Source organism: Leguminivora glycinivorella, unplaced genomic scaffold (assembly GCF_023078275.1).
Source record: "Leguminivora glycinivorella isolate SPB_JAAS2020 unplaced genomic scaffold, LegGlyc_1.1 Scaffold10, whole genome shotgun sequence".
NCBI classification, from domain to species: domain Eukaryota; kingdom Metazoa; phylum Arthropoda; class Insecta; order Lepidoptera; family Tortricidae; genus Leguminivora; species Leguminivora glycinivorella.
In genome coordinates this window covers 150,862-163,791 of record NW_025952835.1, presented here as the reverse complement: position 1 = coordinate 163,791, position 12,930 = coordinate 150,862, and the positions used below count along the sequence as shown (strand labels likewise).

At 39.9% G+C, this 12,930-nt stretch overlaps 1 protein-coding gene across 1 annotated transcript in view; it reads right to left on the bottom strand.

The window, feature by feature from the left end:
- Positions 1 to 817: 817 nt before the first annotated feature.
- LOC125242158 (Fanconi anemia group J protein homolog) overlaps positions 818 to 12,930 on the bottom strand; it is a 155,107-nt gene continuing 142,994 nt past the window's right edge. Inside the window, exons 11-18 of the mRNA XM_048150871.1 lie at positions 11,085 to 11,191; positions 9,938 to 10,123; positions 8,949 to 9,133; positions 7,665 to 7,758; positions 6,766 to 6,879; positions 3,104 to 3,228; positions 1,985 to 2,111; positions 818 to 1,179 (exon numbers count right to left, since the gene is read on the bottom strand). Of these exons, the coding sequence (XP_048006828.1) occupies positions 1,078 to 1,179; positions 1,985 to 2,111; positions 3,104 to 3,228; positions 6,766 to 6,879; positions 7,665 to 7,758; positions 8,949 to 9,133; positions 9,938 to 10,123; positions 11,085 to 11,191 (1,040 nt within the window). The 3' untranslated portion in view covers positions 818 to 1,077. The remainder of the gene's footprint in view (positions 1,180 to 1,984; positions 2,112 to 3,103; positions 3,229 to 6,765; positions 6,880 to 7,664; positions 7,759 to 8,948; positions 9,134 to 9,937; positions 10,124 to 11,084; positions 11,192 to 12,930) is intronic.

The following is a 12,930-nucleotide window of genomic DNA, read 5'->3' as shown; positions in this document are numbered from 1 at the left end:
CGAATGGCACAAACGCTCACGAAACGAAACGCTCGTCGATATATGTCTCTATCGCTCTTGCATATTGGCGCGACAGAGTCAGACTACCTTTTGCGGCGTTTCGTTTCGCGTCGCAGAAATGTCATTCGGCTACGGCACCTGGATGTGTCACTAGACATAAAAAGTGCCCACTATGTACGTCACCGTTTAACCAGTCATAATTAACCGCCCGCTTTTATAACGAGGCATCTGAGCAAAGTTCACGAATTCTCCTTCGTTGAAACCTCTCGTGACTGAGGGCCTTGACCACCATAAGTCGCTGTACGTTGCAGTGCTCTCCACTCAGGCCGATCTTTTGCCTTCCTAGGATCCCTGGAGCCCAACGCGAGTGCCCACAAGGTGGGTTCCGTATCATGGTCGTGTTTTTGTCACTTGTCATATCATGCTTTACTTCCGCACTTACATACTTGTTAGGAGGTGACAGCCGTGGTTACAAATGGTAAATGGGTGTTTTCCAAAAAAAAATCCCGAATTTCGAATTTCACCAGATCTGGACGTGTTTGGGGTCATTATTCTCAGAATCACGAGCTGGCAGGCAATTATGGTCGCGCGATAAATGATAAAACATCTGGCCGTCCCTATCGCACTTACTAATAGTGCGATAGGGACGGCCTGATATTTTATCGTCTATCGCGCGACCATAATTGCCTGCCTGATTCGATCCCGAGGATAAAAAAAATGTGTCCCAAATTTTCCATACAAAATTCGAGTTTCCAATACGTCACGCTCGTAGTATGTTCATACTAAAATTGTGACGTAAAAGGAAAAAAAAATAGGACACACTTTTTTATAGTCGGGATCGAATCAGCTTGTGATTCTGAGAATAATGCCAAACACGTCCAGATCTGGTGAAATTCGATATTCGGGATTTAATTTGGAAAACGCCCAAATAGCCGTCCATCTTAGCCCAGGCAGGCAAGCACGGTCGCGTGATGAACGATATATCGTCAGACTGTCCTTTTCGCACTATATGTAAGTGCCACAGGGACGCACTGATGCTAAGTTTATCCAACTAGTGTGCTACGCTGCTGGATGTGTTTAATGTTCTTCCTGATCCGCCATAGTCATGGTTTGCATGAAGCTCTCCAGACTGTAGTCGCTGTTGACTAAGCTCTCGTACGTGTGGTGATTGTTGCCCAGCTGCGGATGAAATATTTCGATTGTAACTACACTTTATTTGAATTTTTTAGAAAAATTAACACTACTACAGAATACAAACTTCAATGTCTGTCGGCAGAGAGATGGCAGATTGACAAAAATATTAACGGAATGGTGGTCGCTTACGTAATAAGCGCTTGACATCCGATGGGTGGACGACATCCGGAAAATTGCGGGTCATAACTGGATCAGACCGGAGGACCGATTTTTGAATCTTGAACGCATGAATTCGCCGTTCGAAAGTCTGTGGAAAACGACGTCATGCTACGACTTTCGAACAGCGAATTCATGCGTTCGAGATTCAAAAATTGGTTCCCAGGTCAGGATTGGTACAAGTGGCGTACTAGAAGAAAGGCCTATGCTTAGCAGTGGGCCATAAAAGGTTGATATGATTAATTTTTATTAAGCAGAAACGTCTGCTAACGATTCTAAACATTTTTATATTAAAGGAAAACCAGGACCAAGGACTCCAGTGCCGTTACAAGATGTAATAGTCTGTCGGTAGATGGCGCTAGACGTCACCCCAAGACGTGTGTACAAAAGGAAAGGCATGGAAAGATTTGCGAAGTCCGGCGTGGCTTCCGTAGCTCAATTGGTAAGAGCATTGCACGGATTGCAAAAATGGTGCGGGTTCAAGTCCCGCCGGAGGCGTAAATTTTTCCATTTTTTCCTTTAATATAAAAAAAAGGTTGATATGATGATGATGATGGGTTGCGAAGATGAAATGGGGATACGTTTGTTTGCAACCGAAGTAGTATAAAAAACTACAACACGATGATATACTCACAAATCCCTTGACCCACTTGGAGAGGTGGTCCGTGTAGTAGTGGTTCTCGAACCTGGCGTCCACCAGCAGCACGGCGCCCCAGTCGCCGCGGTGGCGCACGCAGCGCCCCACCGCCTGGTTCAGCGCCCTGGGGAAATGTTACACGGCTTACACATCTTGACATCAGTAAATTGCAGGCTATTCCTTCTAGTCTTACCGCGTAGTTTTACCAGTTGAACCATTGGGAATTTTCTTCTCAATAGACTTAACGATAGTAAGGGCTAGGTAATAGGTAGGTTTGTCGGGTATCTATAGGTAACTACCTATAGATGCCCGAAGGGCAAACAATCTAGAAATAGGAGCCCCGCACGGCGGGGCTCCGTCGAAACAGTTGTCGGGTTTCGTACAAAAAAGCAAAGTCTTACTTAATCAGTAAAATAAATAAAATACATATAAATATTGTAGGACATTCTTACACAGATTGACTAAGTCCCACGGTAAGCTCACGAAGGCTTGTGTTGCAGGTATTCAGACAACGATATATATATAATATACAAATACTTATATACATAGAAACCATCCATGACTCAGGAACAAATATCTATGCTCATCACACAAATAAATGCCCTTACCGGGATTCGAACCCGGGACCGCGGCTTAGCAGGCAGGGTCACTACGCGCTAGGCCAGACCGGTAAGTCTATTGGAAAGAAAATTAACAATGGTTCAACTGGCAAAACTACGCGGTACTAGGACTACAGGGAATAGGTCTAAATTGCTCACTATTAGTGGCCTCATTAGTATTGAGGCACAACGGCACCCGTACCTAGCGAGTGAAGGTGTAAACGCCGACCGTCATAAGGTACTTTTCGTGGAATGACACATTTCAATTTCACATTTGGAAATCCAAATGTGAAAGGTCGTATCCGTCCGGAAATACCCACATTTAATGATGTGGGTATTTCCGGACGGATACGACCTTCAAACCTTCAAGAAAAGAGCGTAAACCCATCTCAAAGGCCGACAACGCACCTCCAACACTTCTGGTGTTTCGGGTGTCCATGGGCGGCAGTGATCGCTTACCATCAGGCGACCTGTCTGCTCGTTTGCCTCCGATCCCATAAAAAAAATGTGTTGTTACCTGTAAGCTTGTACTCGAAGCCACTCTCGGCTGGACAGCAGGTTTCTCTGCGCGGCGTACTTGTCGTTATATTTCATCTTCTCTTTCACGGCCATGTCGAAAGTGTTCGGATACGGAACACCAATCTGAAATACATATTTGTTGTTATACTTTCTTTATTACACTTCTTTACTATAGGTCAGGTGAGTGTGTTTAGTAAAACGTCCCACTTTTTCGGTTACCATTAAGGTGAGATTTACTTGAGTCTCTTATACCTATGAATAAACTGACAAAGCGTCTTTATTGCAATCGAGAAAGCGGGACGCTTTCGCGTGCATTGCGGCTGTGTCCCTGACACAAGCTGCTCGTTTTTAGTTTTCAATGAACGTACGTGGTCCAAATATTTAGAATATTATATTATTAATATTTAAGGTGGCTCGCTTTCCATACAAAAAACATCTACCATTTATTTAGTCACCGCACACTACAACTAAATAAAAATATGCGCATACATCTACTATACATTATCCATCGTCGCAGTATTGAACGAAATACATTGTTTCATACAGAAATCATGGACAAATCCATGTGAATTTTTTATAAATTTTACGAAAATGTGTGTGTCAAATTTTGTGTACAGACACAGAGCCGTCATATTTCGCGCATTTTTAGTTGACATTGTCATCAGTGACACTTGGCTCTTGACAAGTAATTATTTAAAGATATTGGTTTACTTAACTCAAGCAGACTCAGAAATAATGACGCATTTTGTCAATAAAGATACATATCGTGTATTTCGACACTGCTAGTGTAAATCGAAATGGCGTCTCGGTCAAATGCATTGACTATGAAACAGGAGATCTCGAGTTCGATTCCGGGCTCTTTTTTAATAATTTGAACTTTTTTTGGATTTATTAAGTTTTATTTTTATTTTTTAATAGAATAAATATTCTATTAAAAAAGACTCTTACTATATTTCTTTCCTATTTTTTATTTTCATACAAAAATACATTACAATCTTTATTACGCCTTTGTTGATAAAATAAAATATTACACGTCAGGTCAGGTACATAGGTCATAGTGTGGCATAGTATTAGTATTAGTAATGTGCTGACTTCCTTACATTTACTGAGCTAGTTGACCTGTGTTATTGTTGAGTGAATGTTTTTCTTCAACAACTAAATAGTTATATATATGAATATGTATGTAGGTATGTGGGTAGCTTTTGCACATTGTAATTTTTCCTCAGTCACCCGCTGAGCTCAGAGACCACGAACGCTGTAGTGTTCGAAACGTCGGGATAAATTGTAAATTCATTATACACGATTTAATCCGTTTTCATAGTTTTTATTTCATGAGTAACTATCGCGGTAACTGAAGACAATATTAACTAAATGGTTACAAATAATAATTATCATCAATATAATCTGGTCCAGGCAGGCAATTATGGTCGCGCGATAAATGATAAAACATCTGGCCGTCCCTATAATCGCACTTACTAATAGTGCGACAGGGACGGCCTGATATTTTATCGTCTATCGCGCGACCATGCTACCCGTGCTGTACTAGCTTTAGCCCGCGGCTTCGCTCGCGTTAGAAAGAGACAAAAGTAGCATATGTCACTCTCCATCCCTTCAACTATCTCCACTTAAAAAACATGTCAATCCGTCGCTCCGTTTGGCCGTGAAAGACGGACAAACAAACAAACACAAATTATCTTTATGAAACAACGAATTCTTCCACTTCAGATTATAGAGTAACCAGCTTTTCCCATTTATAATAAACTAGCTTTTGACCGCGGCTTCGCTCGCGTAAGAAAGAGACAAAAAGTAGCCTATGTCACTCTCCATCCCTTCAACTAAATCCCCTTAAATAATCACGTCAATTCGTCGCTCCGGTTTTGCCGTGAAAGACGGACAAACAAACAGACACACACCCTTTCCCATTTGTAATATTAGTATGGATTTGACATTATTATTTATATTTAAATAATTATATATGTATAGCCCAATTTCGTCGGTAACAGCGTGTTATGTAATGGCGTCGTTGGGGAACAATCGTCTGTCACGCCGTGAAGGTGCGTTCGATTCCCAGGATTATATAAACTTTTTGTATTTTTTTGGATATAAATTTCGTTTTTTTTATTGACTGAGCAAGAATGGAGAGCCGAAGGTATCAATTTTGTCTTAGAGAACATATTGATTTTTTTATTGTCATTTTGATTTTCTATTTATTAAGTTGAGATATAAAACACAACTTTTAATACCCTCGCTAAATATAATATTTTATCGAAATCACTCCTTAGATAAAAAAAGTCCACTTGAGTTTTTAAAGCATTACGTTACTCAGTTAACTATTGCATTTTCATTTACTAATTTAAGATTTCAAAAGCGATTAGAATACCCTTGCTCCATCAAAAATAAACAATTAGAAAAAAAAATCATTCGGATCGTAGTTTAAAAACTAAAATTTATCTATACTTTTTGGATTTTTTTTTAAATATCAGATTAGGATAATTATGTTAGAAATTCTGAGTTCGACGAACAAAAAATAGTGTCACATAGTGTTGTGTTCCTGCCGGTGAGTAAGGCTGCCAGAGCTCAACGAGGGTGCGGGGTGCTGACGACGGGAGGACTTACGGAACTAATTTGTTCCGTCTATTGTCCTTTGAGTCGTCGGCAACCCAAACCCTCCTTTGAACTTGTACACTCCTTTTTGCTGTGCATACGCAGCAAAGGGGAGTGTACAAGTTTCTAATGGGGCGGCAACGCGCAAGCGACACTCTTCGAGTTGCAGGCGTCCATAGGTTACGGTGACCGCTTTCCATCAGGCGGACCGTATGCTTGTTTGCCACCGACGTAGTATTAAAAAAAAAGAGAAAAGTCCTGGATTCGAACCCAGTACTTCCATGCAAATCGTGCGATGGCACGTATTTACCGCAAGGCTATTTAAACAAGCTGTCGCCGCGTGAAATTATCGACTAGAAGGAATACAAAAACACTGTTTGTATGTGTGAGTGGTACTTAAAAATAGTGTAAAATAGTAAATTTATTTACATTAAGGGGATTAACGTTACAATGAGAAGTTGAATGTTTGTTGTAATACGTCAATTTTAATATTAAATGTTCGCGAAGCATAATTGAAAGTATATAAATGCCTGTACGACTCCACAAAAAAAATAAGACTGGTAATTTGCAGATTAACGCCATCTAACGCAGCCTGAGCTTCGGGTAACCTAGGCGAGCCACCTTAACAGAGCCACTAACTCGTCATCCTCTTTGCGTTATCTCGACATTCGCCGCGGCTCATGGGAGCCTGGAAACCGCTTTTACAACTAATCCCAAGATTTGGCATCGGCACTAGTTTTACGAAAGCGACTAACTATTATAAAAGAGCCACTAACTATTATGAAAAAAACATTAATTCGCATAATTTAATACTCCTAATATGATTTGGCGTAACGTTTATTACGCATATCATTATTTCGCATAACTGAATTCGTGAAATAGAGGGCACCCCCCACGGAACGCGATTCTGACTCGCACTTGGTCGGTTTTAACCTCTTGATCTTTTTGTAATTTTTTCTTGTACAGATTTTTTAGGACTACAGGATGGCGATGAGGTTTGAACTCACGATTTTTTTGAGTCTTGCCCGTTAAAGGGTTAAATGAAAAAAGGCTCACCGTGACGACGGCTCGTGCCTGGTGGTCCTTGAAGTCCATGCCCTCGGAGACCTTGCCGCGGTACACGGCGAACAGTAGGGCGCCCTCCGCATTTGCCGAGTATCTGTAGTAGTCCTGTAAGAACAGCAAATCAGGTATGGAAACCTTCCATTATGCGTGGTCCGACACCAAAGAGGATCGACTATTATAGAGAGTTACTTTCGAAGTAAAATGTGTAATCACAGTGCATAGACTGCCATCTCTTGACACAGGCTTGAAAAACCTGTTTTGACATATTGGCCCATATTCTTAGCTTGATATGTTTTAAAATGTCAAATATTAATAACAGCGCCATCTAGCTGAGCGTACCCCAAAGGTGTAATGCCATCTAGGACACCGTACCTTTTTCTGTATGGTACTGAGGTACGTTTTTTTCTTAGACTTTATCTGTCTATACGGAGTTATATATGTCTTTGTCCGACACGCATTTCACACGTTTTGTATTAGGTGAGCAAAAAACATTCATGTCTTCAAATTATTGACTTTTTGGGCTCTTTTTGGTCAGAATCGTTCGTACTTTTGGGCCGTATGCTTACATTAAATAATGCGTACACTTTTCTGAAAAACGATCAGATACCTACTGTGGCTATGTCATGAGTCATGATTGTCATGTATAGGAGAGTCTGGCTAAAATCAGTGCATTTACTGCTATCTTTTCGACGCACGAATTTTAAATCTTAGTTTTGACCATTTGAACAATATATTTGATAAATAGGTATATGTTAAAACTATTTAAAAAATAGAACCAGTGAACTCAAATCAAAATTATCTCGTAAAATAATTTGATTTGTTTGACTTTGAATCGAAATTGCTTGCTCTGCAACTATTAATGAAATGACTATAAGCAACGTTAAACACACCTCCATGATATCGTTGTGATCTCTAACATTCCTGGACTCCACGAAGACCCGCTTCGTCTGACTCAGTTGCATCCACAACCCAGTCTCTCGCCATCTGCAAATAATTGTAGTTTAAATTCTGTTTAGTAAATCTAGCCCTCCTCGAAAATTCCTTAAAATTTTGGGCCCCAATGAAAAATATTTGCCCGTCACTGTTATAAAAAAAAATATATTAATTTAATTATTGTTTGTTTAGTTCAAATTTAATTGCATGAAATAATTGTAATGGGGAACTTGACTGTTCTTAAAATAAAATATTTTATATCATGCACAAAATGAAACATCAGGTAATTATTAGATAAACATGGACAGAAGTTATTTTTTAAATCGAATTTCTATTAAATATGTCAGGTAGAATATATGAAATAACTGAATTGACCGTGACGTCACTTCGACACAATTCGATTTCATATTAATTCCATATTAACAAGTAGTCCAAATTTGTTTTGACAGTTCTTAAAAAGAAGATTTGACTAGGAGGCAAGAAGCCCATTGTTGCATGCTCAGTTGTGAGTATACTGTACCACTGATTGTATGTGCCATCTATGTACCCACTGTATTCTGGGAAATCAATACTTTGTATCTTGTACTCTGATGTCACAGTATAAGGACGACTCAGTAGTTACTTTCCGACAGCGGCGACGCGAAATGTACCTACTGCGTTCGAAAGCACGTGGTTGAACAAAATTAGTATAAATGTTACTCGACATGGTCCAAAGTAAGATGTTGTTATTTAATACTATTAACTATAAGTATTAGTATAATAATAGGCTACTTGCCTCCTAGTCAAATCAGCTTCTTTTTAAGAACTGTCAAAACGAATTTGAACGACTTGCTAATATATGGAATTTATATGAAATCGAATTGAGTGACGTCACGGTCTACTCAGTTACTTTATTTTATACATTTCTACCCGACTTATTAAATAGAAATTGTATTTAAAATAACTTCTGTCCATGTTTTTCTTATAATTATCTGATGCTTTATTTCGTGCATGGTATAAATATTTTATTTTAACTACAGTCAAGTTCCCTATAGTCAATCAGAAAACACAAAAATATATCATTATGCATATTATTCTTTCTTATCCACGTTTATCCAAATCCGCTTGCATGTGTTGCGTACGTACACGACGCGCTTGTGTGCACCCCGCGCGGCTTGTTTGTTAGAAGACTTATTACTGGCTTATACTGTGCTGATGTAGCGGCTATAGTCTATAGTCCTTACTTCCTTATTAAGACTCACCTCTTCACAAGTTTGTTTATAAGCGCGTACGACGGTAGGAAACAAAGGACCCCGCTAGGTGTGACTTGTGAGACCCAGAGAATTGCTTGTCCAAGGCCGTCCTGTGTGTCTGGCTGGTCGGTGCCGCGGCTGTTACACTCTAAGCGGCGACCGTTAGGGCAGGTTGATAGAGAGCCAATCCACACCTGGATATAAATGAAAATGTTAATAAATAATCATCCTTCTTGCGTTATCCCGGCAATCTCGGCATTCGCCACAGCTCATGAGAGCTTGGGTCCGCACCATTGCGAACATAAGTTCACAAAAATGTTAAAAATAGTGAGCGAACATATGCGACCAAGTTCTGAAGAAGACTACGTAATTACGTATTATATCGTATGAAGTCAAGTAAACGCCGTGGAAATGAGAGCGTTTAAGAAGCATGGGTGGTGTGAACTTGAGTGATAGGATCAGAAATAGCGGGATAAGAGAGAAGTGTGGAGTGGATTTAAATGTGGTGACAAAGATTGAGATGGGTATGTTAAGGTGGTTCGGGCATGTAGAGAGGATGGATGAGAGGAGATTAACGAAGAAAGTATATGAAAAAAGAATGGAAGGGTCAGTTGGAAGTGGAAGACCTAGGTGAACTCTTCTTGATCAAATCGTGGAAATATTGCAAAAAGGCCAGGTCAGAAGTACTCGAAACCGACGAGCGTGTATGAGAAACGTTATGAAAGTGTGTGAAGCTAAAGTGGTTTGTCAGGATCGTAGTAAATGGAAATCCGTGATCTCTGCCTACCCCTCTGGGAAACAGGCGTGATTGTATGTATGTATGTATCGTATGAAGTAACATTGAGTGCAGATTTTGCAAATGGCCCGATTTACACTTTAAGATACGCTCCAAATACCATACGTCAGTGTGACGTCAATAGAAACGTTTTTGTTTGAGCTTTTCCACTTTACTGTAAGGATTTCATGGTAAATAAAGATTGTCTATGCCTATGGCTTACCCTGTCTGGAGGTATGACGTGGTTAGGACTGACTTGCAGAGGGAATTCGGTAGCCAGTTCGGAATGTAGACTTATTAGGGGCGTGAGGGTTCCTGAGGCCAGTATGATACACTTGGCCTCTTTTAGACCCTCAAACACTACTGCTGGGTTCATACAGAGGAGACGAAGTTCTAGAGTTTCCTTTGCCTGTAACAAACAAAACAAAAAATATTTTAGACGTTTACGAATCAGTAATAGATCTGTGGTGTTGAATTTTTAAATTGTGCAGCAACTGAAATAGATTCATCATCCTCCTTGCGTTATCCCGGCATTTGTCGCGGCTCATGGGAGCCTGGGTTCCGCTGTGACAACTAATCACAAGATTTGGCGTAGGCACTAGTTTTACGAAAGCGACTGCCATCTGACCTTCCAACCCAAGTAACTAGGCCTTATTGGAATTAGTCCGGTGTCCTCACGATGTTTTCCTTAACCGAAAAGCGGCTGGAAAATATCAAATGACATTTCGCACATAAGTTCCGGAAAACTCATTGGTATGAGCCGGGTTCGAACCCGCGACCTCCGGATTGAAAGTCGCACGCTCTTACCGCTAGGCCACCAGCGCTTCCAGAAACCAACTGAAATAGATTATTCGTGAAAAAGGTGTAGTGTGAATGAATTTTTTTTTTCGATTCCATAGATAATAAATAGATTAATTAGTGTGAGAGGACCTTAATCATATCATTAAAGTCATTGTCAAGTGTTTGACGGCACATGTCAAAACAAATAACATTAGGAAGTGGTAAGGGATGCCACACACGTGTTCAGTATTTTTTTTTAATAATTCGATAACCATAAGAGTTAAGAGGCTAGTTTCTTAGAGAAATTGATTGTATTTGAACTAAAGAAGCTTAAAGTTAAAAGAATTCAATAAAAACAGGGTGTATATAAAGGGTGAGGTGAAGAGGTGAAGCAAACACTACAAAAGAGTAAAAAGACTTTTAAATAATTCGTGTAGTATTAGCGTAACTTATGCTTTCGACATCAACTTAGAAAAAGAGACCGTGATATGTTTTGACTTTGAAATGCTTTGGCATAAGTTTTTTAGGTTTTTCTACATATAGTTACTATATTAGAGTATTATTTATTATGTGTAACGAGTAAATCTTACCTGACTATACTGAGAGAACTGCGAGTAGCGTGTTTCGTCTCCTCCCGTCTTAACCAGCGCCGGCACGAAGTCGTCCAAATACTTGGCGTCCTGACGGAACAGGAACCCTGCAAGTTAACGGTATAACCTACTGTAGGTGTCTATCAGTGGCGTGGCGTGAAAATTTTCGTTGATAAAGCCGGAGGGGTTTTCGGGATCTGTTTTGTATAAACTTCTACAGATACTGGAGAATTTTAGGGAACCCGTAGGGAATCGAGTTGTATCGACGCCTCGCCACTGGTGTCTATAAAGTTAGCAGATTTTCAATTTTTATTTAACTTTGCATCTTTTTTTGCATCTTATGAAACTCTAGGCAGTGTGGTATGGTGGCTTGCGGGCATATTAAAATTGTTAGTAAGTTATTTTTCATGTTCATAATTCTGTACCATTGAGGAGGAGGATCTAAATTAATATGGGCATATAAATTTTTGGCTGTCCTTAACCAAAAAGTCGTATTTGTGTAGAGACCTTAGTCAGAGTTTGAAGAGAAGAGCTACTTTCCTTCTGATATATGTAGAGTCACAAGAATTAAAAGCAACGACAAAGCTTGTAAATATTGTCGCCAGCAATGTTGTGGGTTAACGGCCAGGCCACGACTTTGTTCTAAGGCAGCCACGAGCGGCGGCCATAGGTTGGAAAGAGACACAGCGAAGGGACTTTTCATTCGCACTGATGGCTGGTTTGCCGCTGTTGCCTTAAGACGCTACAGGAGCGAAAATGCTAAAATGGATAGGCCACCCTTTCAATTGGGAGATTTTAGTCAAATATACTAGTATTATTCTCTCTCGACTGTTTCCTCCTTCAAAACTTAATAAATCGTAACGAAATTTGAGAATCCGAATAACAATTAAATAATATGTGTCGGACCGTTTAAATATTTGTTACCAATTTTGAATACCACAGCTTTTTTGCGCCATAATCAATAAGGCCGTTTTTGGATATTTTTGATGGGATCTAGCGTCTTTAAAAATAAGAATATAAAATAAAAAAATCAAAACGTTCCGCCACAGATCAAAATAATAATAATCTGTGTTGAAAAAACATTGCTATATCCACAAAAACCAGGTAGGAAATAGTCGAAAGCGTTTGTATTGAGAATAGACCCCTCCAGCCGGCGTATCATACTGCCAATTTTGTCACTTATCCACGTGGATAAGACATCTGTCACTCTCACACTGACATACTTGCTAAAGCGTGACGGATGCTTTATCCACGTGGATAAGTGATAAATTGGCAGCATGATACGCCGGCTGTATCGTCTTAAACCAATGTCGTGACATGGCCGTAAAGCGAAGGTTCAATATAGCCGGGCAGCTATCTTCACTACTGCTGAGGAACAGACAGAGTCGCACTATAAGGTACTCTTATAGTGCGACTCTGTCCGTCTTTGTCTTTGTGCCTTTTTGTAAAAAAAAAAAACTGTTTATTTCTATAAATAATTACAAATAACATGTTTTTTCTTAACTACTAATCTTAACTAATAAAGATTTTTTGAACAAAACGGGACTTAATCGCGTAAACACTTACATTTATATTAGGCCCGACGTTTCGAACATCACATTATGTTCGTGGTCACGGGTAGACTGGCGAGGAATTGCATCAACATCTTCTAGCCGCGCGAGTTTCTCGAACTACCCGCACTTGTTCTTGATTATTCACTTTTGCGCTAGGGTTGTCACTTTGCCTACACACAACACTCACGACATCAGCCGGTGTGTCCCTCGGTGTTTTTTCACGCTTACATTTGCTAATCACTGGATTCCACGAAGAAGAAATTCCCTGTCCCTCATTTTGGTTGAAATTTCGA